General features: G+C 36.5%; 13 protein-coding genes across 13 annotated transcripts; 8 read left to right on the plus strand and 5 right to left on the minus strand.

Moving 5' to 3' along the window:
* Window positions 1–119: 119 nt before the first annotated feature.
* On the plus strand, window positions 120–2,162 carry FDP41_003842 (uncharacterized protein; the record flags this gene model as incomplete). Its single annotated transcript, XM_044707191.1, has 1 exon — window positions 120–2,162. One exon carries the CDS (start codon window positions 120–122, stop codon window positions 2,160–2,162), a length of 2,043 nt encoding a protein of 680 aa, XP_044561902.1.
* Window positions 2,163–2,356: 194 nt separating this feature from the next.
* FDP41_003843 (uncharacterized protein) lies at window positions 2,357–3,142 on the plus strand (the record flags this gene model as incomplete). The annotated part of the gene is made up of 1 exon (XM_044707192.1): window positions 2,357–3,142. The coding sequence occupies one exon, from the start codon at window positions 2,357–2,359 to the stop codon at window positions 3,140–3,142; it is 786 nt and encodes a 261-aa protein (XP_044561903.1).
* Window positions 3,143–3,186: 44 nt separating this feature from the next.
* On the plus strand, window positions 3,187–4,884 carry FDP41_003844 (uncharacterized protein; the record flags this gene model as incomplete). The annotated part of the gene is made up of 1 exon (XM_044707193.1): window positions 3,187–4,884. One exon carries the CDS (start codon window positions 3,187–3,189, stop codon window positions 4,882–4,884), a length of 1,698 nt encoding a protein of 565 aa, XP_044561904.1.
* An 8-nt stretch (window positions 4,885–4,892) lies between these two features.
* Window positions 4,893–7,014, minus strand: FDP41_003845 (uncharacterized protein; the record flags this gene model as incomplete). Its single annotated transcript, XM_044707194.1, has 3 exons — window positions 4,893–5,209; window positions 5,255–5,357; window positions 5,497–7,014. 3 exons carry the CDS (start codon window positions 7,012–7,014, stop codon window positions 4,893–4,895), a joined length of 1,938 nt encoding a protein of 645 aa, XP_044561905.1.
* A 58-nt stretch (window positions 7,015–7,072) lies between these two features.
* On the minus strand, window positions 7,073–7,965 carry FDP41_003846 (uncharacterized protein; the record flags this gene model as incomplete). Its single annotated transcript, XM_044707195.1, has 2 exons — window positions 7,073–7,800; window positions 7,866–7,965. The coding sequence occupies 2 exons, from the start codon at window positions 7,963–7,965 to the stop codon at window positions 7,073–7,075; spliced, it is 828 nt and encodes a 275-aa protein (XP_044561906.1).
* A 463-nt stretch (window positions 7,966–8,428) lies between these two features.
* FDP41_003847 (uncharacterized protein) lies at window positions 8,429–9,931 on the plus strand (the record flags this gene model as incomplete). Its single annotated transcript, XM_044707196.1, has 3 exons — window positions 8,429–8,878; window positions 8,970–9,057; window positions 9,135–9,931. 3 exons carry the CDS (start codon window positions 8,429–8,431, stop codon window positions 9,929–9,931), a joined length of 1,335 nt encoding a protein of 444 aa, XP_044561907.1.
* Window positions 9,932–9,991: 60 nt separating this feature from the next.
* Window positions 9,992–10,924, minus strand: FDP41_003848 (uncharacterized protein; the record flags this gene model as incomplete). The annotated part of the gene is made up of 1 exon (XM_044707197.1): window positions 9,992–10,924. The coding sequence occupies one exon, from the start codon at window positions 10,922–10,924 to the stop codon at window positions 9,992–9,994; it is 933 nt and encodes a 310-aa protein (XP_044561908.1).
* A 255-nt stretch (window positions 10,925–11,179) lies between these two features.
* On the plus strand, window positions 11,180–12,865 carry FDP41_003849 (uncharacterized protein; the record flags this gene model as incomplete). The annotated part of the gene is made up of 2 exons (XM_044707198.1): window positions 11,180–12,185; window positions 12,273–12,865. The coding sequence occupies 2 exons, from the start codon at window positions 11,180–11,182 to the stop codon at window positions 12,863–12,865; spliced, it is 1,599 nt and encodes a 532-aa protein (XP_044561909.1).
* A 164-nt stretch (window positions 12,866–13,029) lies between these two features.
* Window positions 13,030–16,346, minus strand: FDP41_003850 (uncharacterized protein; the record flags this gene model as incomplete). Its single annotated transcript, XM_044707200.1, has 6 exons — window positions 13,030–13,677; window positions 13,746–14,275; window positions 14,334–14,474; window positions 14,539–15,609; window positions 15,683–16,054; window positions 16,250–16,346. 6 exons carry the CDS (start codon window positions 16,344–16,346, stop codon window positions 13,030–13,032), a joined length of 2,859 nt encoding a protein of 952 aa, XP_044561910.1.
* A 255-nt stretch (window positions 16,347–16,601) lies between these two features.
* Window positions 16,602–19,044, plus strand: FDP41_003851 (uncharacterized protein; the record flags this gene model as incomplete). Its single annotated transcript, XM_044707201.1, has 3 exons — window positions 16,602–16,885; window positions 16,974–17,253; window positions 17,353–19,044. 3 exons carry the CDS (start codon window positions 16,602–16,604, stop codon window positions 19,042–19,044), a joined length of 2,256 nt encoding a protein of 751 aa, XP_044561911.1.
* Window positions 19,045–19,119: 75 nt separating this feature from the next.
* FDP41_003852 (uncharacterized protein) lies at window positions 19,120–21,510 on the minus strand (the record flags this gene model as incomplete). Its single annotated transcript, XM_044707202.1, has 2 exons — window positions 19,120–20,524; window positions 20,603–21,510. The coding sequence occupies 2 exons, from the start codon at window positions 21,508–21,510 to the stop codon at window positions 19,120–19,122; spliced, it is 2,313 nt and encodes a 770-aa protein (XP_044561912.1).
* An 874-nt stretch (window positions 21,511–22,384) lies between these two features.
* FDP41_003853 (uncharacterized protein) lies at window positions 22,385–23,137 on the plus strand (the record flags this gene model as incomplete). The annotated part of the gene is made up of 1 exon (XM_044707203.1): window positions 22,385–23,137. One exon carries the CDS (start codon window positions 22,385–22,387, stop codon window positions 23,135–23,137), a length of 753 nt encoding a protein of 250 aa, XP_044561913.1.
* Window positions 23,138–23,737: 600 nt separating this feature from the next.
* FDP41_003854 (uncharacterized protein) lies at window positions 23,738–25,585 on the plus strand (the record flags this gene model as incomplete). Its single annotated transcript, XM_044707204.1, has 1 exon — window positions 23,738–25,585. The coding sequence occupies one exon, from the start codon at window positions 23,738–23,740 to the stop codon at window positions 25,583–25,585; it is 1,848 nt and encodes a 615-aa protein (XP_044561914.1).
* Between the last annotated feature and the right edge of the window lie 68 nt (window positions 25,586–25,653).

Here is a 25,653-nt window from a genome sequence, read left to right on the forward strand (position 1 = left end):
TATTAATCTAATGATGCATCTCACGGAAAATCCCGAACTTGAAATTAATTTCAGCTGATGCGATCGTCAGCTTGGCAAACTGAAAATTATTATTGCATTAAAAAAATTAAACGCAAAAAATGATGAAAAACTGCCGAAAGCTCCAACGTGTGGCTAATCAAGTCAAGAAGAGCGTTCTCTCTTCATCATCATCATCTCTTTCGACTAAAAGTGCTCCTTCTCTCCTCACTACTACAACAACAACAACATCAACAACAAACAATATCCAAAATAGATGTTTCTCATCAAATATTAAAAATTTGGTGGTATTAGGAAATAGTGCTGTTAGAGAAGGAACTATGAACGAAAAGGGTCCACAACTCTCTCAAGTATACCCAGTGATTGACCATACCTATGATGCGGTCATTGTTGGTGCTGGTGGCGCTGGTCTCGTGTGTGCAGCAAACTTGGCTAAAGCCGGATACAAGGTTGCCTGTATTTCAAAGCTTTTCCCAACAAGATCCCACACAGTTGCTGCTCAAGGTGGTATCAATGCTGCTCTTGGTAATATGACCGAAGACCACTGGACTTATCACGCCTATGATACAGTCAAGGGAAGTGATTGGCTTGGTGATCAAGATGCCATTCACTACATGTGTAAGGAAGCTCCACAAGCTGTTATTGAATTGGAACATATGGGTTTACCATTCTCTCGTACACCAGAAGGAAAGATTTATCAAAGAGCTTTCGGTGGTCAAAGTATTAAATTCGGTAAAGGTGGACAAGCTAAACGTTGTTGTGCTGCTGCTGACAGAACCGGACACGCTTTGTTGCACACCAACTATGGTATGGCATTGAAATATGATGTTCAATTCTTCATTGAATATTTTGCTTTGGATTTGTTGATGGAGGGAGATGAATGTAGAGGAGTTATGACCTATAACCTTGAAGATTCAAGTCTGCATCGTTTCCGTGCTCACTACACTGTGCTAGCAACAGGAGGATACGGTAGAGCATATGCATCATGTACAAGTGCTCACACCTGTACTGGTGATGGTACCGCAATGGCTTCAAGAGCCGGATTACCAAATCAAGATTTAGAATTTGTTCAATTCCACCCTACCGGTATTTATGGTGCTGGTTGTCTTATTACTGAGGGTGCTCGTGGTGAAGGTGGTTTCTTGAGAAATGCTGAAGGTGAACGTTTCATGGAAAGATATGCACCAAGTGTTAAAGATTTGGCCTCAAGAGACGTTGTCAGTAGAGCCATGACAATGGAAATTTTAGAGGGTAGAGGATGTGGACCAAAGAAGGATCACATTCATTTGCATTTGGATCACTTACCAGCAGAATTGCTCCATGAAAGATTGCCAGGTATTACTGAGACTGCTAAAATCTTTGCAGGTGTTGACTTAACCAAGGAACCAATTCCTGTTGTCCCAACAGTTCACTACAATATGGGTGGTGTTCCAACTCTCTATACGGGTCAAGTGGTTTACAAGAAGGGCGAAGATCAACCAGATTATCCAGTTAAGGGATTGTTAGCAGCAGGTGAAGTTGCATGTGCTTCTGTACATGGTGCTAATCGTTTGGGTGCTAACTCACTTTTGGATCTTGTCGTTTTCGGCCGTGCTTGTGCTTTATACGTCATGGAAAATTTACCAAAGGACACCAAACATAAGCCACTTCCTTCAGATGCTGGACTCAAGTCCATCATGAATTTGGACAGAATTTTCAATAATCCTAAGGGTACCATCAAGTGCCACGAATTAAGAAAGGAAATGCAAAATATCATGCAAAATTATGCTGCTGTTTATCGTAAGCAAGATACTTTGGACATGGGTGTCAAGTTGATTAAGGAAGCATACGCAAAACTTCCATATGTTAAATTGGGAGACAAATCACCAGTTTACAATGTTAACCTTTATGAAATTCTTGAATTGCAAAATCTTTTGGCTAACGCAGTGCAAACAATGATGGCTGCTGAAAACAGAAAGGAATCTAGAGGTGCTCACGCTCGTGATGATTACCCAGAAAGAGATGACGTAAATTGGATGAAACACACACTCACAACTATGGATACTGAAACTGGTGAAGTTAAGATTGACTATAGACCAGTCCATAACTATACTTTGGATGAAAAGGAATGGCAATACATTCCTCCATTTAAGAGAGTATATTAATCGGAGATCAGAAAGTCGTTGAAATTCTTGTATAGTTATTGTTATTATTAATATTAATACTATCAATATAATTGATTACTGGGTCATCATGACGAGGGACCATGTAACTTGCCAATAAATCAATCTTAAATAATTATTTATTCAACACTGTGGACAAATTTGTTGTTCCACTCTTCCAGTAAACAAAAGAAAAAATGTCTCGAGAATATGCCGTTTTTCAATGCTACCAGTGCTCAGCCTTCAGCGTTAATCAAATCACAAAGAATCGGAAATGGAAATGCAAACTGTGTGGCTCTCAACAAAGCATTCGCAAGATATTTGCTACCTCTCATCAACCCAAAGATCTTCGACCTATCGTCCAACAATTTAATGAGAAAAGAGGAGAAATTGAACAAGAGTTAATGACGCACAACGAGAGTTTGGAGTCGTCAGCAGCAAACCATCATCATCACGACACAACACCCACAGATGATCGAGAAGTCACATACAAACAATCAAGCCACAGTAAATGGGCCAAATATGATCCCAAACATCAAGGCTCATCATCAAAACCTCTCCGAGGACAGCAGTCAGACGATGGAGAAGAACAAGACGACCCTTCTGTTCAAGTGGTTACTTCTCTTCCACCAAAGGAGAAGAAGAAACGAACAAACAAGTCCAGTTCAAGCACAACATCCCGAAAGCGAAAAACCAAGAACGATGATGATGAGGAAAATGATTACCGAAATGATGAATATGATGCCGAGGATGATTCTTATTCCTTCATCACGCCGTCATATGACGACGAGCATGCTGACCTTGGTGCTCCTCGTCAAAAGAAAACCAAACCATTGCCTTCCCTATCATCATCAGGATCAAATCTTTATAACGACAGTGACGATGATGATGAAAACGATAAGAGAATTGTGCAATCATCCAAGCCACTCCCAAAACCTGCCATCAAAACAACCACAAATTCGAAATGGTCCAAATATCTATGAAATCGCAAAAACGCAAAAGACTGCGAGAAATCAACATTAAAAAAATGAACAATTTGCGAATGAGGCCATCATCATTGTTAATGCATGAGGATGAGAACGATCATTCGGGATTACATGAAGAGGATGATCATTACGAGGAAGAAGAGAGAAACGGTACAATGATGGATACTAATGAGGAGTCATCGGATTCTAGAAAACAAACCTCTTCGTCCGGATCCTCGTTTCATCAATTGGCATCCATGATTCCACCCTTCGCCCGAGATGTTCGATTGATATTGAATAAATTCGTGGAATTGAATACGACATCACTCCGAGAGTTTAAAACATTGTGGATGTCTCTTAAATTTTCGTACATTCATGAAGGACGGCCTGATGAAGTAAATTATGAGACTTACATCCAAGAAGTGTATACGACTTGCATTGGGTATTTAATGTTCTCGCAAGAAAAACCTTCAAATCAAACAAATAATTCAGATCATAACTATGAAGGAACATCATCTACCGAGTTATCAATGAACTTTAGATGTAGAATTGGAGTTATTTATTTATTGTACTATCTGTATTGCACACAGCCAAAACGAAAAATTGGAGCCTTTCCACAAAAACGCGTCCAAATCAAAATATCAATTGAAGCTTTTAAAGAAATGTTAAAATTGTTGCAGGAGTTTATTAAGAAAGATTTAACAGAACCATTCATTGTATGGCATCGATTAAAAAGCCTCTCTGCATTTGAATATTGTGCCATGGTGTACGTGGATCCACTGATGAGCTCCCTGCGGAATCCTTATGACAATGTTGAGGAAGAAATGTTGACAGATGAAAGAGCAAATATTGCTAAAACAAACCACACACCAAATATTGACTACAATGCCTTAAAAACAATTGACGATTCTTATCAATCGGTTAAAAACGACATTATAAGCGCCACTGAAAGAGCTCGTGATAATATCACTCATCAATACAATCCAGTGGTTGGAACTATCTCTGTCAAGCATGCATTGAGTTTAACAAAGCCAAATTTTGTTGAGGATTTGAAGAATGCAGCATCAGAAATCGCATTAAATCCAGAGCAGAAAATAACTCAATTTTTGGACAAGTACGAAAACGATCCTGCTGGCTCTTCATTAATCAAGAAAAGACGAAGAAAGAAACGAGTCGTCAAGAAGAAGGAGGAAGAACAAATTAGACCAAGACCTAGCACGAAGAAGACCCCTTCTAAAGCCTCTCTGGAGGTTAGTCGATCTGTGAATGATTTTATTACTTCAAATATTAATGATGATATTGAGGAAGGAGGCCAAAAGAAGAAAAAGAAATCAAAAGACTCGACTGAAGAAGGAAAAAAAAAGAGAAAAAAATCCAAAGACGAAAACAATGACGAAACTCAAGAACCCAAAAAAAAGAAAAAGAAGAGAGAAAAGAAGAACAAAGAGGAAATAACCGAAAATGGAAATGAGGAAGACGAAAAAGCAAAGAAAACAAAAAAGAAATCCAAGAAAGCAAAAGATGAAGACAACAACAACGATAGTGACCAAGAAAAGTCAAAGAAAAAAAAAGATAAACAGGAGAAAGAGAAAAAGAAGAAATCAAAAAAGAGCAAAAAGAACAATGAAGAAGAAACCAAAGATGACAGCTCAAGCAAGAGAAAGAAGGACAAAGAAGAATCTTCTGCATCTGAAAATCCACCACCTCGAAGATCTTCCAGAATAATTAAGAAAAAGAAATATGACAGTGATACCGAATAACCACTACATCATTCTTTATAAATGTACAAAGAACAATGATCAGGAGACATCTTTCCAAAGAAGGTACCCATTGAACAATTTAAATAATCTAAACTCGTGATTGGAAGAAGGTTCTCTGAGGGTAGGTTTTGGAAGATATGTCCAGTATTGACATCAAATAATGATACATTTTTGAGAGCAGTGTATGCCATCAGAGTTGTTCCATTGAAGAATGTAAATGGAGAGGAGTGATGGTTTGACTCTAAATCAATAGCACCTGAATTTGTTAAATTAAACAGTACCGTGGGAGACTTGAATTTGCCAATGGGAGTTGGATGATGTTCCACTAAGACAAGTTAGTGAACTTTATCATTTCCATAAACAAACCTACCTCTTTCAAAAATTGTAAATTGGTGAGATGGTGGCAGTGTGATTGTTGGTTCTGAAATTACTATATTGCTTGAAGTAAAGTTTCCATTCTCTTCATTCATAACCTTTTTTGGGTTAAACACAGTTTTCCAACCAAAAACTTACACAATGGTCAATACTTCTTTTTGTCTCTCCAAAAGTGGAGTATGATATTACTGCTTTGTGTGAAAAAGAGTCGTAGCAAATATTGAATGGGTGTGGCACAGTTTCTCTGTTGTTTGCATTTAAGGTAGTAATTTCGCCTTGAAATAAACTTGGTGTTGTGTCTTCACCATCTGAAGTTAAGTGATTACTGGGAGTATTTTTTACATTTAAATTGACATGAAATACTCCAGATCCAAGGGTAGAAAAAATCAATGAATCATTACTTGACACGTATTGCATAGAAAGAATGGAATTGGCATGGCTCGTTCGTGGTGTATTAGGAACATCAAACCGAAATACTATTCTTCCTGGCATTCGTAAATCCATGCCACAAATAGAACCATTCTCAAGACCTGCAAAAAGAAGGCTGTCATGTGTTTCATCAGGAATGGAAAGGCAGTTTGGAATATCCTCCATTTCCATTTCAAATATAACTCCATTTCTTGATTTAACGTCAACAACTTTTACAAATTTGTTGTCACAAGCACAATATATCAGATTATTTTTTCTAGAAAAGTACATGTCATTGATATCAAAAGTCTCCACCACTTGTTGGTTTTTAACCAATGAAATATCATTACTTGAATATTTCACTGTTGAATAAACTGTAAGAGCATGATTTTTTCTAGAATCAAAACAAAGATAAGAAGGATCATCCAAAAATCTTAACATTTTGTGTTGTGAGTGAATATTAAGCTCTAATACAGAACTGAAAATATTGGTTTGCCTCAAAAGTGGATCTGTAGGTGTTGTCACGATCACATCTTGCTCATTTTCAAAGACGTCTCGTTTTCTTTTTTTTGCAAAATCATTGGTGGTGTCAAATAGTTTGAGCTCGAATGGGCATTCCTCAATGTCTGCCTGAAGCTCTCTCAGGAATGATATGACTGAAGATGATGAAGGCGTACGCTCTGATCCGATTTCAATAATGTCATCATGGTCGTCATGCACAATGGCATTATTTTCAGCGTTTGCATTACTTGAATGTTGTTGTGAATCTACAATTTGAGTTTCCATTGAATTCAAATAATTTGTAATTTTCTTTCTCAACTCTAATAAACTTTTTTCAAAAACACGTCGTTTCTTTCTTTCCACTCTTAATTTTGATCTAATATCTTGTTTTTCCTTCTCGCTCATCTTCTTCACTTTATGAATGGCAAGCCTATTTGCAGATGACTCTCCCAAGAATATGGGCCTTAACTCATTCGGTCGAGCAGGCTTCTTACACATTGGACAATTAGGCTTTGTTTGTAACCATTGGTTGATACAACTCATACCAAAGAGATGTCCACACGCGAGTGCGACTACTTTATGGTCGCCTTCTTCTTTCCATTCATCTTGGCATATCAAACAAATATTGTCTTTTTCATCATCATCAAAGTCTTCTTGTTCAATTACATCATCATCATGATTTTGTTCATTCCGAGAAGGTATTTGTTCACGAATCATGATGGATTTATTCGTTAATGATGAAGAATGATTATTGCTGTTATTATTGCTTGCTCGGACAATCGTTTGCACTTCTTCCTCTTCTTCGTCTAAATTAATCACAGGTGTACCAGATTGTGCTGGAATCATTTTTTACAACAACAAAAATTTTCATTCTTCACCTTAGAGTTGACATGTTTTGTTACCTTCATTCTTGCATGTCAGTTTTTTCCTTGTTGCAAAGTTCTTTGATTTTCCAAGGTTTGATAGGTTGAGGGTTGAACCAATTTAAGCTTATATATTGTACAGTCTGTGTCGAGGAATTCCAAGAAGCAAAAAGGACAGTTTTATGAACTGTATTTCCTAGTCTTCCAATACTGATAATGAGATGTGGCTCAATTGGTTTATCTATTTCTTGTATATAGATCATGAATTCTGCATGATGTAATACTGGATCTCCTCGATAGGCAAGAAAATCACATCCAAATTTATCTCCACTGCTCAAAAAGAATCCATTGTTGTGTAAATCTTTGAAAATTTGATATTTCTCGAATTGGAAAGGTGTTTGCGGATAGGTCCATATTTGAGTAATATCTTTAGGTTCTTCATAGCAAGTATTTTGATTTAAAATTGCTTGTTCATATCCTATTTGAAATTTAAAGATCGTTTGATTCACTCCAGAATTATGACCTGAAGCGAGTTTAGAGCTAGACGACGTTGCTGCAGGTGCGTTTAACATTAAATCTTGCAGTCTATTTACATTTGATGAATGCAAATCTTCAAAAACTCGTATAAATCCATGTTCAATTCCTAGTGTAACACTTTCGGGTGTGATCAAACACGGTAATGAATTAAAGACATTTTGCTGTGTATAATTCGGAAGCGATCCAAAGGGTGTTGCTAATATCCGATAGGTATTTCTCAAAATTTCAACACCTAAATTAATTCCGTACCAGAATCATTTCAATAATTCTCTCCACTGTTCCCAGCTGCTCACTTACTCTTAGCATCATAAATTAAACATTTATGATTAAAAACTTCTTCTCCGATGCTGACCGATGGAACGAGATACACTCTAACAGTCTCTCTCAAGGATTGCATTTTTTTTCATGAATCTAAATCGATATTGTTTCACCTATATATTTAAATTGAAAAATCTAAAGAACTATTAAAGATTTGAACAACATGGAACTTGTTTCACTATAAACAATTTTTATATTCACGATCTTGTAAAGATCATGGATCGCCTAATTTTGGAATTTCAAAAAGGATCATAGATGTCTCAAAAAAAATACTGCTGCCACACAGCACTGTCTCTTTCACTCGAATATCCATTCAGCCTATTTTCTCTGGACATCAATTCAAAACTATTGAATCAATAGGTTTCAAGAGGAGTGGAGAGAGTCATTCTATTGTTGGAGAATCCTCACTTGCTGTTGTATGAATACCACTAGTACGAGTAGTAGTAGTAGTATACTTTTGCTTTTCTATATTTAAATTATTAGTAAAGTATCAAACCTCTCATTCCGAGAAGAGAGAAAATTATAATTGAAGAACCAAAGAGATGAATAATTTGAGAGCCAAGTCGGAACAACGTTTTGAAACTTTTAATAGAAAGTACAAGAATCTTGGAGTCATCGGAAAGGGTGCCTATGGATCCGTGAGTTGTTATGAAGATAAAAGTAGAAAGAAAATTGCTGTCAAACAATTCTTCATGAGGAGCGGTAAAGATGATGGTATTCCTATTACGTTGTGCCGAGAAATTAATTTGTTGAGAGAATTGGAGCATGATAACATTCTCAAAGTTCAAGATATTGTCATTAGTACGGATGGAAGCTTCAACATGATTTGTGATTTTTGCAAAATTGATTTAGAAAAATTGCTCATGTATCATAAAACACAGACGAGAGCACATAACACTTCACCGCCTCTCCCTTTGAAATTGGATGATCACATGATTCGATCAATTTTGTATCAGATTTTGAAAGGTATTTACTACCTGCATAGCAAATGGGTAAGTCAAACTTTTGCTTCCACGAACTCAACATCATAATTTTATCTAATTGACATTTGCCGTAATAATACAAACTCAACAACCACTTTAGGTGATACATCGTGATTTGAAACCCTCAAATATTCTCATCAATGACGTGGATGGTGCTGATCGAGGATGCGTCAAGGTTGCAGATTTTGGTAAGTCACCTTAGTATATTAGAAAGAACTTACATTCCTTGCAATATGTTTGAATTTGTTTCTTATAATATCCATAGGATTGGCACGTATTTTCAAAGCTCCCTTGCGAAAACTGGTTGATGATGGTCCTGTTGTGACCATTTGGTACCGATCTCCTGAGTTGCTTCTTGGTTCAAAGCACTATACACCTGCTCTCGACATTTGGAGTATTGGATGTATCATGTATGAGCTGTATGAGTTGAAACCTCTCTTTAAGGGAGAAGAGGTAAAACAAGGAAATAATCCAAATCCCTTTCAAAAAGATCAACTTGAAAAGATATTTCAAGTGTTGGGTACTCCAACAGTTGAGCAATGGCCTTCGTTGAGCAGTCTTCCAGAATACAAACAATTGAGTAATTTCACAAAACATGAAAATAATCTGGAGGCTGTGTCAAACTTTAGCAAGGACTCACCAGAATATGATTTACTTAAAAGATTATTGGAATATGATCCAGCCAAAAGAATTACTGCTAAGGAAGCACTTCAACATCCCTATTTCAATCCAAAACCAAGCTCCAATTGCTTTGAACATCATCGATATATTTATCCTGAAATTAGACCTGTGTTACATCCTACATCAACTGTGTTGAGACCTCATCAACCAAGTTATCCTAATCCTCATTCATTACCACAACCACCTCAATACTCTCAATCCAGTTATCCACCTGTCCAACCACAACAAGCACAACCACCAATGAATTCCATGAACCCTTCAATGAATGCAACTCAAAAGCCAGTCATCAACAACGCAACAGGTTCAGCAGCCTCCAATAAGAGGAAAAAGAAAGACGAGACCACTAAATCGTCGTCAAGTTCAAAGAAAAAAAAGCAGTAATTTTACCTACTTGTGGAAAATAGGTACATGTTACTCATATTGTGTGACTGTAAATAGTGATTACTTTATTAAAACAATTTGTGTTGCTTCATACAGCTCAAAGAATTGCTTTTCTAAATTCTCCTGATCATTACTATCAGTAGCATTCATGAGTGTTAAATAACGTTGAAGATCGATTGTTTCCTGCCAATTCAGAGCCCTTGCAGATAAATTCCATCGTTTCAACTGAAATGTAATGTTGTCACTCTCATTTCTCTTGTATTGAGCAAGCAGTAAGGGCAGCTTTGGTTTCTTTAACAATGTTTTCAAAAAGTAAATGGTCGAAAAGAAATTGTCGTACAACTTTTTGTCATAGAGACAATCAGTGGCAATAATGAGATCAATATTTTCCGCCATACTTGTTTTCAAAACACTGGTAAAATCGTAACCCCATTCCAAGGGTATAATTCTATATTGATTTTGTGAAATGGAGTTCAATTTGCATTGTGTTAAACATCGTTCTTCAAAATCTGAAGTGTTCAAATCGGTCATTATCGATCGATTTCTTTCATTGATTTTACAATTTAAAATTGAAGGAAGCCCTAATCCACATCCTAATTCCAATATCGTGAGAGGCTTCTTCATTACAGGCAATAATACATCATCTTCAAACAATTCCGAATGATCGGTTCGAGTCATCTCATGAAGAAAATAATTTGCCAATAATACAGAACAATTCCACAAATGTGTTCCAGTGTGTTTGATGTGTTTGGAAATAAACACTCGTAATTTAATGTTCAAAAAGCTTGGCTGCAATTGAGTCCTCCGATCGGAACTACCACTCTCTAATGATTCATCTCTATCACTGATGGAATGATCGGAATTTAAACAATATGAAAATTGAAAATGTTGATCAAATGTAAAACTAGTTTCATCACCGTCATGATAAGCTTCATCTTCACTTGAAAATTCCAAACAACTTGAATCCTTTTCTAAACATGAAGAGCCAATCATTTTTCTTTTTGAGAAAAAAAAATTCAGGGATGGGTTTATTCGATGATAAACGTTGTTCGATGGTTTTATGTACATTATTTACAAGCCGAACGTAAGATACGTAGTGACTTCCTAGCAGGCACCCCGGAAGTAAAGGTGTTTAAACTGCTCACGATAACAGCAGCAACCCCTGGGATTCGAACGCTGGACCAGTTGGCTGCCACAGTTCCAGAAAAACCACTCGGCCATATGCGGGCAGCTTTTTGAGAAAAAAAAATGTTGTTGCAACGGTCCATTGTTTCGGGTCGTAATGCAATGAGCTCTGGGTTTTCGATGATGATGAATTTACGGGAAGCCCGAAAGTATAAATTAAATTATAATTTATTGAATCATGATTGCAATCATAGAAATGGTAACTGCAAGATGAATGATTTACAAGTGATCACTCATTGGCTCAACCAATCATCCAGTAGAGAAAATTATCATCATACTTATAGAAATAATTCTTCTAGTAATAATAATGACCAAAAGATGAATACTGCTAATCAATCACTCAATAATTTAAATATCAAATGGTGGAAGTGGGCACTTGCAGCAGGAGCGTTTTATTTAACTTACGAACTAATGTCTGAAGTGATATTTCCAATAGTTGAAAGAGAATCAACTCTTCACTTATCAGTTGAACAAGAAGATGAAGCTTATCATTGGTTAATGTCATATTTTGCTCAACATTCATACACACAAAATTGTAGACATTTGTCTGTTCTTTCAGCTGATAATAGGGCTATTTCAAATGTATTGGGAGGATTATTTGGAGTTTTCGGCGCACTGATGGCTTCTCAAGGTGAGAATGCTCCATATGAAGATCGGCCAGTTCTGTATGTTCCAGCACATGGAGAACGACATTTTTTCATGTATAAGGGAAAATTGATGTGGTTACTAATTCAAAAAAGTGAACAAAATGGTGACAAAAATAAGCCTATCAGAGAATCTCTCAAATTAACAATCCTTTCAAGAGATAAGAAATTGCTGACTGACCTTGTTGAAGAAGCGAGAAAATTATTCAAGGAACACAAGAAAGACAAGACAGTCGTCTATTCTCCAAGCTTGGATTGTTACGATTGGGAAGAATTGACCAGAAAGCCAAAACGACCACTTAATTCTTTAGTGCTTCAAGGAAATATATTGGACGACATCATGTCAGATGTAAAGTCATTTGTTGAGGGTTCTTCGTTTTATTACAACAGAGGAATTCCGTACAGAAGAGGTATTTTACTACAGGGTAAGTCTTGTTGAATTTACTCGACATGATCAAAATGCATGAATTGTCACATGTGTTGATTTATTCTTTTTTTTAAAATTATTGTAGGCCCACCAGGAACGGGCAAGTCAAGTACTGTCTTGGCACTCGCTGGAGAGCTAGGAATGGACATTTATATTCTTAACGTTAGCAGTAATCAATTGAATGACGAAAAATTATCCAGACTTCTTCATAAGGTTCCTCAAAATTCTATCGTTCTCATGGAGGACGTTGATTCATGTCAATCCGCAGTTGACCAAACTTTGGATCATCCACTGAAACACGACAATGAGAATCAACACATTTCAGTGAGTGGATTATTAAATTCTATTGATGGACTTAGTGCTCAAGAAGGTCGAATACTGTTCCTAACAACCAATCATCCTGAAAAATTGAATCCAGCCCTTGTTCGACCTGGAAGAGTTGATAGAAAATTTACTATTGGCTATGCTGATCCATCACAAGTTCGAAAGCTCTTTCAAAACTTTTATCAGGACGAAATGGGATATGAAGACAAGATGGCACAACAATTTTCTGAAAAATTAACAAGTTTCACAAAGGAAAATATTACTCCAGCTCAACTTCAGGGATACTTTATGAAATACAGAGGACAACCCCAGTATGCATTGCAAAATATTCATGAGTTATTCGAGAAGGAATGAACTGATTTAGCCATGCCCGTTGTTTGCATTTTGAACAACAAGCCTTGTAAATCAATCATCACTCACAATCTATCACATCTAAATACACAGACAGCTGTAACTCCAACTCTGTTCATATATCATTTTAGAACCACCATTAAATCTTCCCAGTATACTTCAACTCCTTATCGATACCTATATTGTGAAACAATTTTCGATGGCGGAAGAGTGTTGGGTTTCACAATGCCCATAAGCTCACTTCTTTTCAAGTATTTTCTCACTAATTCTGGGTCTAAATCTTGCACCACTTTACGTTGAGGTTTCTTCATGAGGGATTCTGTGGTCGTGATAGAATTTCGTGAGACATTGGCAGAGGCCGGTCGTGGTGGTATTTTGTTGCTGTACTCTTCTTCCCATTGATCTAGCAAGGATGTTGGTCCCTTATTGTTCTGTTCAATGACCAATTTTTGTTTTTTGTGAATTTTCTTATTATAGACCACAGTATTTGCAAAAGTTCCACTTCCTCCCAACTTCTTAAATAAATCAGTGGTGTCATCTTTTTTGGCGTTTGAATCTTTGTTTTGTGATTCATTCAGGGCTGCATATTCTCTTTGTGAGATGAATTCTGAAAGTCTAATGCGACTATCTGTGGAAGTAGGTTGATAAGGAATGAATTCATTCGAACAAGATGTACTATTTGTGGACGTATTCTTGTCCATGTCATAATGATGATGGTGAATTTTTGGTCTATAGTGCAACATGGGATTCTGGAGGAGCATTCGTCTTCTACGAGATTGTTCATCTTCCCAATTTTCACTCCCTTGTCGAATCAACTAGCGTGTTGTTTTGTTCATTAGATACATATTGATCGATCACATCTTTGGATGAGTCAAAGACATACCTTTTCGACAAATAGTTCATTTTCCTTGTTCTCTCTTACAAAATGTAATAAGAAAGTTAGAAATCGTTGAATTCTAGAAAAGAGCAAATATTTTCGAAGTTTTCTTTGCTTTTCAAGCTCAAAATATTGAAGAAATCGCTGCAAGAATTGGCAAAAGGAAGAGCAATCGCTGAAATTTGTTTTTTCAGTAAAGGAATGATCCTTGTGAACAAGTTGAAGCTTTCGAGCATAGGAGGGCAATAAACTCGAAAGAGTTAATGGACTTTTCTCTCCAATCATGCAAAGACCTTTCGCTGAAATCCTTTTCAAATGGCTCAATAAATTACTATTGGTAAAAATTGCGAGATAATGTGAAGCGATCATGGTCAAGTCCAAATTATACCATACATAGTCTTTTGTTAAGATGGATGTAAGAGTAGTGAAGCATGTAATTCGTTGATAAAGATATGAATTGTAATTCTCATTGCAACGCACCACAGTGAGGCACTTGTTGTACAGAATGTTCCAAAAATTCTGAATTGGCGAGTTGGCTATATATTTGGCACAAGAAAATAATTAATAGTATGATTGAAACTAGTGAAAACATACAATGTTGAGAATAAGCAGATATGAGTTCAATAACTTTGGCAGAAAGTGAAAAATTTCGAGAGGTTATATTCTCCACAACCTTACATAATTTCTTCTCGGGTACTAGTTTCAGATTGGCATTTCCAGAGCTCTCTTTGTTTGCTGTGTTTAAGGAAAGAGTATTGTTGTTTGAATGGTAAAAACAGCTAAAATTATAATTACCTACCACTGTTGACATAAGAAATGACAATGATTAGACATTGTATCATTTTCAATGGCACCGTGTTTGGATCTTCCAGTATGTCAAGCAGCTTGTTAATTGCGCCTGATTGGACAAAATAAATCCTAAATTCTCTTGTTTCTGATATATTAGACAAAATAGACAATGTACTCATGAAAATGAAATCTTCCACTTGATCAGTGCTGTGAGGATGAGTCATCAAGAAACAGTTGACTGCAGGTCTTACCACTGAAAATTGTTTTACGAACTGAGTGGCAAACTCCTTTGATCGAATAATTCTGGCTAGTGTTCTCACGCACCAATATTTAGAATCAACATCTTTGAAAGTGAGAGCGGGAATTAATATTTCTCCTCCTCTCGCATCCACAATTTCTTTCTTGAATCTGTCAATACCTGAGAAATGATAAAGAGCCTCATCACACATTCTCTTAACGCTTGTTGATATTGTTTCCTTGATAGTTTGAATAAGAGTGGGTACAAATGTTAATGAAAATAAATGACTTTTTTCGTGGCAAATCCATTTTCTGCTGATAAACAGTTTTAAAACCATGACTTGAATATGATCACAACCAACTGATTTAATCATCCATTCTATAAATCCAACGTCCATATTTTCCTCAATTATTCTTTGCACTGCATCTTCCGAATATTGTGTGATTGCATTGTCGAGAGTTTTAGCCAAAGTGTGCTTGATCAAAAAATCTTTTTCTGAGTGCCTTTGCATGATGAAAATTATAAAATCACGATTGAGCATGACTTGTCCATTGATGTTTTCATTGTTGATTATATTAAGGCATGTTTTGGCCGCAGCTCTCTTGGCAACAACAGAAACATTAGATGACCCCAACAGCATGCGCAATAATTCCACTAATCGTAATTTTTCAGTATTCATCATGCAAATAGCAATCTTAGGAAAGCTAGAAAAATTTGCAAAAACCTCAGTCACGTGTGACACAATCGAGACACTCTTTTCGTTATTTTCGTGGATATATTGTTCGATAAGTTGACCCAATTTTTGAAGTCCCCACACCTCAACAATTCTAGCGGCACAATCGCCTTTCATGTGATTGATTTTTATCATACAAATTTGTGGTCAGCCTTTAAAGGAAAGTTCTCTACAAAAACTTACCTCTCATTTGAGCGACTGAGAGTGCCTTACAAACCTCAATGACAAGATCTGCATCTTGGTCAGGTTTGAGTAGGAAAAGCATTGGAAGAAGCCCTCCATCGGTTGCAAATGTTTTCCCACATGCTGGATGTTGAGCCAACAACCTCACACATCGTACAGCAAGTAATTGAATGTTCATATTGTGATTACATAATGTTCGTGCCAGTCCCTTAAAACACGATTTATCACAAATACTCGGCAGATACTTTTTCTCTTTGCAAATATTCATAAAAGTGAGGAGTGAGTATTTTACAATTTCAATATGATCTTCGGTGGTCATTAAGTGTATCAAGGCATCTACAGCCTCCAGTAAGAGTCCTAATTTTGAGTCATCTGTTATTGAGAAGTTTCAGAATTGTTGTTTTTTAAATTTCGATCATTATCGTTGTCGGGATAAGATGTATGAATGAATATACAACAAAAAGGGTTGTTTTCGTTGGTTTTTGGATTTGATGTTGTTTTTCAAATATTATTAAACAATTTCATCATCGTCAGGATTAGCCAACAAATCCTCATCATCAAACATACTCTGTTCCGAAAATTTAAAAAACACTTTGGCACTCTCTAACTTGGCATCTTCACCTCCTTTGAATGCCAACTTGATATAATGCTCCAAAAGACTCATCCAGTAGTGAGTTTATCTCTTGATGAAATTTTCTCGGAAGAGAGAGATGAAAGGGTTCATTAAATTTTTTGCGGTTTTAAAGCTGCTGCTCCCAATGAGTGAGTGGTTCGTTGAGAGAAAGTATATTAAACGAGTACTCGATAAAAACAAAGCAACAACAACAACAACATCATGGTCTCCTTGTTTTGGAGAGAAACGAAACAGCTGGTATTGAATTCTTTGTGTTTGTAAAAAAATACAAAAAAACCGATCAACATGTATCCTTTCAAACAGCCGTCGGAATTAATTCAAGCCTTATGTGATGGTACCAATGATCGTAATCGTGGTGTTTTGAGTGATAGTAATAGGTACAGTGGTAGTAATATTACGGAAGGATTTATCAACAATAGGGAGGACAACGATTCAATGATCAAATTAACCGTGAAACCATCATCACCATCGGGATATACTAAAGTTAGCGCTTTGAAAAGTTTGAAAAATCTAGTGATTGGAAACCCAAAAAAGAAGCAGTTAGTTGCTGAAATGGGTGTGTTACCAATGTACGTTTGTCTTTTGAATTTGTTGCTGAACACATTTTACATCAATTCCGACAATTGCCTTCTTTGTATAATTTCAATTTCCTAAAAGCCTTGTGGATATTCTACAAAATTCTAAAGACGAAGATCTGCTTATTCAGAGCGCAGCCACTATTGGGAGTTTAGCCCATTGTAACGAACTAATTTCTCTCATCATTCAAACGGAGCCTACATTAAATTTTCTCTCTCGTCACCTCAGCTCCTTCAATTACACTAAGAAACTGACAGAAACGGTCGCCAGAAGCTTGTTTAACATTTTCTCTAAAGACATTCAAAGTGTAATATCTTCAAATAATTTAGGAACCCAGAATGCAGATTTTGAAATTGTCAAGGTAGGTTGAACATTCTCAATTCATATTCAGAGTACATGATCTCGATATTATCGTAAATTACCTTTGATGTTCAAAATATTTTCGTTAACCACTACAAAGAACATGCCTCTTTTAATTGAACTGTTGAGCTGTCCAAACCAAACTGTAAATGAAATGGCAGCGTGTGTCATAAGATTTTGTTTTTCTTCAGAGCAACGTGCTCAACACTACTCTACATACGGAGAAAAAATTTTGCCTCAATTATTCAGATTGCTTCACTCTAGATTTTCTTCAACCTCTCACGAGGTAATTTTAGATGCCATTTGTAAAATACTTTTCTTCACTAAGAGCAAGGATATTGCAGACTTTATTTGTAATGAAAATTCATACCTTGAATTATTGACAGGATTTTGCTTCCATGAAAAATTAGAAATCAAGCTGAGTGCTATCGATTGTGTGTTACTACTGCAGAAACTTAATTCCACTTTAGGCAAAATTTCTCATCAAGATATCTCCACAAGCTTAGTACCAGAATTTTCAAAGATATTGAACGATATTTCTGAGTCATCTCCTGCTCTTTCTTTGCAAAGTTTTAAAAGAGTACTTCTATCAATGTGTCTTTGTATGGAATGTGACGAGGAAATCCAATCAGATTTTGTTTCTGCTAAATTTATTTCCAAACTGATTAGTATTTCACAAAAGATGCAAGCAGATGCTGGTGGCGACAGCAAATTCGGAAATATTACTGCGGGCCTCGAGCTTTTTCAAACTATTACCATGTTATGTTCTAACAATGAGGAAGCTCGTTCACAAATGATTGAGTCACCTTTCTTTATCAAAAGCATATTACTCTCATGTTTGGACTTGGAGAAAAATCCTCAACTTTCAACGCCACTGGTTGAAGCTGCATTATCTTGCATCAAAGTCCTCTCAAGAGCACAGAAGCAACTCCGATCAACTTTGGTATCCTCTTCTGGTAATTTGCTTTCAATCCTGTGCCACTTCATATGCCACTACAGCGGCTTGGAAATAACCATACGAAAGCTGGCAATCCAAACACTCCATAATTTAGCTCTGGACTTGGAAACAGTGAAAGATTTTGTTCACAATAATCAAAAATTGCTTGAAACGATATCAGAGTTTTGTCAAAATGCCTCCAATTCATCAATAATTAGAACAAGTATGATTACACTTGCAAGGAATATTCTCTACAGGGCTGAATTTCCCCTAAAGAAGAAGTTCATTGAACACTTCCCAATTTCTAAAATGGTTAACCTGATATTGCCAAATGAATGCGATTTAAGCCAAACTCAAGTTGAGTTTAAAGTTGGAGTTTTGAGCTGCATTAGAAATTTAATATTTGGAGAAACAAACGAAGTTGAACATGAAATTTTGTCTGCCAATGTATGTCAAGAGTTGGTAGTAACACTGCTTCATCATCTTACCACTAATGGTTCACTGGATCCTTCTTTCACTTCGGAAATTTATTACGTTTTTGCCAATATTATGGCTGGATGTAGAAATGAAATGAAGCGATATCTCTTGAATAGGGATATTTTGGATATAACTTTTAAACAAACACATTCGAAAAACGAGGAGGTTGTGAAATCAACCCTGTTCTTCCTGAGCAATCTTGTGTGGGACAGAAATGATGAGACTTTTCAAAAAGAGTGTTACCAACATCTCAGAACGTATGCACAAGGAGGCAAACTTGTCAACGATGAAGCATCAACAAACGAAATCTATTCTTTTCAGACTCTTGTCCATCAAGTGAACACACAATACAAGCAATTAGAGGATCGTTGTAAATAAAACTTGCCAAGTGCTTTAATTTTGAGTGGATATACTGTCAGCAGTGAAATTTCGAAAAGAGAGTGGATGACATTTCTAAATATCAATAATTTCCTTACTTCCCTTAGTAATATGATGTTCTTCAGAAAGTTCTTTCTCACCATTCAAAGTCTCAGAAACAACATCAATTTTATGGGACAACAATTCCCATATATACTCATCAAGGGTATTTCTAGCAATCAAATAGTGAATATCAACTGTAGATTTCTGTCCAATTCTGTGAGCCCTGTCTTCACACTGAACTAAAGACCCGCTATTCCAAGTCAATTCTCCAAACACAACAGTTTGACATGGCACAAAATTCAATCCAACACCCGCTACAGCAATACTCAAAATGGCAACCTTTACATCTGGATCATCTCTGAATTGTTGTGAAATATCATGTCGTTGATCGACAGGTGTCTCTCCATCAATTCTCACAAACTTGTATGTCTTTCCTTCTTCTGCTTGAATAAGTTGAATTTCATCTCGAATATGTTCTTCGATCGTGTCGAGAACAGCTCTGTGATGAGCAAAAATTAAAAACTTGCTTCCTTTCCTTAAATACTTTCTTGAGAACAATCCAATTGTTCTCTGTTTAGCAACAGCAGTGAGATTGTATTTCTGTAACACTTCAGAGTCATTCGGATCGAGTATTCCTTTCTTTCTTTTTTTAAAGCTTTCAAAGTTTAACCTGTGAGGTCCAATATCTTCTTCTGGTAAATTTAAATAGGTCAAGAAACGTCTTTTTGGTGGTAATTGAGATAGTACATCACGCTTCAATCTTCTTATCATCACAGACCTACTTAAGAGAACGTGTAGTTCTGACAATCTTTTGCTTCCTCTGTAATCAGCTCCTGTGAAATAAGTACTTTTCAAATCACAATATCGTTCACCGAATTGAGTCTTTTTCAAAAGCGTTGCTTTTCCTTTTTGTCCAGATAAAAGAGCTTTCATTTGAGTGAATAGCTCGATTGGTCTACTTGGGGAAGCTGTTCCAGATATTAAAATTACTCTTTTGGAAGTTTTCAATAGAGGTAGAATATGCTTTGCTCTTTTTGAATCATCATTCTTAATCATATGAGACTCATCACCAATAATTAAAGAAAATTTAGACAACCATTCATTAATTTTGGCATCAAAACTGGAATTCTTTGATATCAAGTCGTAAGAAATGATAAATGCCAAATACTTCTTTGGCTGAACTGTCGTCTCGTCAATCAATTTCAGCAAATTTTGAGTGCTATCAACAATGGCAATATATTTCTCCAAACTTTCGCCCTGAATGTTAAAAGTATCGCCAACAGTTTTCTTCACCCAATCCATGTCTATCCATGTTGTCAGCTCTTTTTTCCAGTTATTATGAAGACTACAAGGTCCGACAATAAGTATTGGCCAATCTTTCGAATAAAAGCATGAAATTCCTAATGCTTGCAATGTCTTTCCTAATCCCATTTCATCGCTAATTGAGTATTGGGCAATCATCAAGCAATTTTTAATATAATATATAAAATATAACACAACATCAATTTCAACTTACCAAAGCAGCACTCGACCATCTCTGGATATTCCAAATTCGATGCCTTCTTTTTGAAAAGGCAAAATGCTACTGTACATTTTAGTTGGAAGTTTTAAGGAGAGATCGTATTCGCTTTTGTTTCTTTTTTGTCGTGCCTTAAATGCCTTCACCATCATGTCATAATGATCTAAAACCTCAAAAACAAAGTTTGGTATTGGCTCCAATGGAATGTCATCAAAATTTTCTGTGAAAAACTTTAAAATTTCATCATAATCAAAATATGAAAAATATAAAACTGGTGGAATTTGAGACAAAGTATTTGGTTTTGGACGATCTTGAATAGCTTCTATCACTTGTTCCTCACTATCAATCAAAATTTCATCATTAGATCGAGTCATAGAAAGAATTTGTTCTTCTGATTCATTCTGATGATGGTGATGTGGCTGATACATCTTTTCCACGTGGAAGGTTGACGTTAATGCGTCCTTGACTCTATCGTAAACATGCATACTTGGAAATATTAATTTAATACTCAATTTATCTGTGATGGAATGAATCTCTAAGTGTTTCTTGTTTCTAAAGGTATCAACCTCAAATTGAATTCTTCTCGTTTTGTCCATTTCTTCCTTTTTGTGATCAGCCATTCGTTGAATAGCGGCTCTCTTTTTCCAATCCCAACCCGAACTTGCGAGTGTCTTTGCTCCGATCATCATGTTTGAAAATTCTCTTCTCATCATCATGTCATAGTTGATCATCATTTGGTTTGAATTGCATGTTTTCTGTTTTAACGGATCGGAATTTGTATAGTGCATCCTCATTACATTTCTGTTTTTTGAGGTTTTCTGGATAGTGCTTTCGAGTAATAAGCACCGTGAACTCGCGAGCATCAAAGAGGAGGATGATGTATGAGTTCTTATAATTGCTCGCATTTTTTTTGAAAGCGAAACTCAATCAATTTTGGAAGAATCAATTTTCATCATCTTCAAGTTGAAGGTATAAACAAGTGATCAAGAGGGCACCCATCCAACGAGGTAATTTAATGAACCAGGTTCGACGGATTGGATCGGGTTGCTCGAGCGATTATTTTTGAACTTTCAGTCAATCCAATCCTAGAATCCGATCTGTTTAAATTACCTCAATGAATGTTTTTCTGCTGTACGAAAAAACTGTGACTATGAGCTTTAGTTGTGTAGATAAGAGCCTTCTTGTTCTTTTTAATTTTTTTCTTTAAAGAAGCACATTCTATGATTAGTATTAGGATCTATTAAAATAATTAGTGAAAAACATCTTTTAATGTTCATGCAAGGAGGAGGTGATAAGGGGATATATCAAAATATACGGTAATTCTTATATATCTCAATGTAGGATTAGGTATGATAAATTGTAGATATATGTAATTTACAACACCCAAAAGAACATTTTCCGAAGATTTCAAAATTTCTTGCATTTTAATCTCTAAATTTTTTTATCTAAAGATTACTATCGAAAAAATGGATAAACATAAAAAGGTTTCCCTCCACAAACAGCGAGTCAGCGGTGTCTCACATAGTTTCTCTTCTTCTGTATCGGTTGGTGTTGTTGGTCAAGCCGATCAGTCCCTCCACCAGGAACAACAACGATCTCAAGTTTGTACAATGATCCCATCACATCCTTTTCGAAAGAAATATTGTCTCCTCCTTCTGGTGCTTTGTTACAAACATCTCCACCATCATCATTTCGGTCAACCCTCCAATCTCCAAGTCAGAAAATCTCAAGCTTTCTCCCGACAAGAAAGTCATTCGATTTTCTCGAAAAATTACATTTATGAAACCTCATGCAGAAGAGGAATTTAGAAAAATCCTTCTCGAGTCAACCAAAGAGTCAAGGAAGAATACCAGCATTAAGATCAACCAAAGCAAGTCGATGGAAATTGATAATTTCCCTGGTGATGATGATTTTCCTCCCTCTATCGAACAATGTTTCGGATATCTATCTAAAGAGGGAAAGGCAGGAAGACGAAACACCACTCTCAAATTCATGGATGATGAATTTCACAAAAAATTCATTCCTTCTTCCAAAGAACAAAACCCTATCTATCATGCGTATGAAGATCCTCAATCAGGAAAAGTTTGGTTTGGGAAAAGAGAGAGACCTCTTGAACACGCATTACCTTACAAGGGACTCTTGAAATTCAAACCAGAAGGTCCAACAAGTCATTTGAAAATTGGATTATGTATCATACCCAATACTGAACATAATCCCTGGAAGAAGAGCATCGTTCAAAAAGAGTCTAATCGTGGGGTGATGTATGTGGCTGAAGAGGGATTACCTTTTGATTGTATTGGGTCAAAGGGCATCAAGAAAGACTCAATGGAAACCAACTATGAAAGAGAGGAAGACAAGGAATTCATTCAACAAACAAAGAAGAGAAATGCTACTTGTTCTAAAGTTGGGTCCGTGGAGTCTTTTTCACAGCAGCAGCCCTGTCATGAATCTATGCATTCTCTATTCGTGGCATATGAAAACCAGCATCTCCAAAATCCATCTCCATTCAACTACTACTTTAATCAAAAGTAGTGGAATCCAAAGATTTACCAATGACAGATTCACCATTGAATAAATTTCATTGACCTGACAGTTGCATTAGATGAAATAGAGTACGAAATTGAGATGGGTAAGGAATGCATTCAAGAAAGAGACAAGAAGAATAAGGTCTCTCCACTTGAAAACATTGGATGGAAAGAAGGGGCTGTACTTGTATTGTCTGATTGGGTCCAACAAAGGGTAGGAAAGATTTGGACTGGTCTCCAAGAGATAATTAGAAGCAAAAGGATGTTGTTGGAAGAGAATATCGAACTTAAAGCACGAATTAAGCAACTAACAGAGGAAAATAACAAGTTGAATGAAGATGTTGAGAATATTACAAGCTTCATGGGCGATTTCCTTAAAAATTAAAAAGCACCCTTCGAATGGAAGATACTTGCACAACCAATGACCAACCACATAGCAGTGATTTCTCAACTGTCTTGTATTATCATCAAAATATGTATAAATTTCTGAAATATTTCAACATGACTTGAAAAGAGTGGTTGAAGATCTTTGGCCCGTTTACAATTTTGGCGGGGATTTCTCAAGAAGGAGTTGTAAAATATTATGTACATCAAACTTTACAAAAAAATGTCTCTCATCACGTCCTATTTCCTCGAAAACTCTCAAGCATTGGGGAAGAGGTTATATGGCGATGATGTGTTTGAAAAGGTGAGAAAAAGTCTTTTGGAAAAAGACCATCAACCATCCACAACGGACATCAATTCTCAAACTCATTCCAGCAGTGCGTGTAGTAGTAACGGTAGTGTTGTTTCTTCTTGTACAACGACGACCATAAAGCAACACAATAACGATGCTCCTTCCACCAACGAGAGTCATCAAGCTTCGGGAAGTAATTCTTCGGTGGCAACCTCTTCAAATTTTTCCATAACATCTTCAGCAAGCTCAAAAAACGCATCTCTCAAAGCATTGACTACATCAGACATTGCCCATCAAAACAACAGAAACGAAAAAGTCAAATTGGACATACAAACTACCAATCAGTGTCTTTACCTTACCACATTATTAGGCATGTTGTCAAATTTAAGAAAACTGTCAATTGCCTCTCAAGTGGCCATCGCGAACATCACTTCGCTTACTGATCAAACTTTTAAGAGAGTATGTGCTGTGCATGACAAGTATCAAGAGCTGAGAAGCAAACTTGAGGGTATTGACTTTGACCATGTACTGCCCAACGATCAAGAAAAACCTTCTCATGAAAATTATTCTGTGAGAAATCAAGAACCTGATCAAGGTCGTTTCAATCCAAGCACCATGACTGACGGATGGTATGAACAATACTTGAGATGTCCTGATAATCCAAATTTCAAACCTATCGAAGATTTAATTTTGAAACCTGGATATGCCCATGCTTCTATTTCTCAAAACTATTCACATCCAGAAGGTATCTATGCTTCTTGGAAGGAAAATTATGTTCGTCAAATGAAGAATGAAACCAAAAACCATAATAAGGCTCGATCCTTAGGATCTTCAAGGAAATCCTTGCAAGTTGGTGACGTGATTGTTCCTGAGAAAAAAGTGAAAAAGATCAAAAAGGCATGGAAACATCTAGATAAAAACAATGGTCTCAAACAACTTGTACAAAAACGGGAAGGCAGTTGCAGTAGCAGTACACAACTGTCAGAATCACAAAAGATTGTCATTACAGGATGCCACAACATAGCTCCAGCTAAGAAAACAAAGATTCACTCAGTGATGAGATCCGCAAGTCAAAAAACTCTTTTAACAACTACGACTGTTTCTTCTCCACCCAAAGCAGAAGTAAGGCGAAAGCCATTGCCATCAATACCAAAGTCTAGAAGTGGAGCAAGAATTGACTCTAATGAATCTCCATTGAGCGAGTTGTCTAACCTGAAAACCTCTCCTTCTCAAGAACTCTCTCAACCACCCTCTGAGCGTATTGTCAACGTACTGTCCGTATTATCACAGCAAGACTCTCACACAAATGTCCCTTCAAATGCTGCTGTGATACCGCCCCCTCCAATGATACCTCAACATCAAATTCCTCCTCCTCCGTCAATGTCATCGATACAACCTGTGGTAACAATTAATTCTTTGTCAATTCCTCCACCTCCTCTTACTTCTATTACCCTTGCATCAAATGCCCTTGGTACCAAAATTTCTGAATTAGCAGGAGTCAGTAATAAGTCATCTGCGAGTTCACACCAGAAGCAAGCAGTCTCGCCAAGAGATCAAACTGTCAGAAATGACACTATGGCAGATTTGCTTGAGAGCATAAGAAAGGGAATTAAGCTATCTAAGGCCACAGAAAGAGTCATTCCTCAGAAACCACTTCCTGGAAAAGAGGCATTTGACGTTTTCAGTGTTCTCAAAGAAAAGTTCAAATTTGCAAGGGGTGGAGAGTCATGTGATGAATCGTTTCGTAATTATGGTGATTCCACCAATGAAGATTGGTAAATTCTAATCAGCGTTGTGGAAATTAAAACAAAGACATGGAAACTCATCATCTTGTCATCCTCAAACAA

Source organism: Naegleria fowleri (assembly GCF_008403515.1).
Source record: "Naegleria fowleri strain ATCC 30894 chromosome Unknown tig35, whole genome shotgun sequence".
NCBI lineage: Eukaryota > Heterolobosea > Eutetramitea > Acrasida > Naegleriidae > Naegleria > Naegleria fowleri.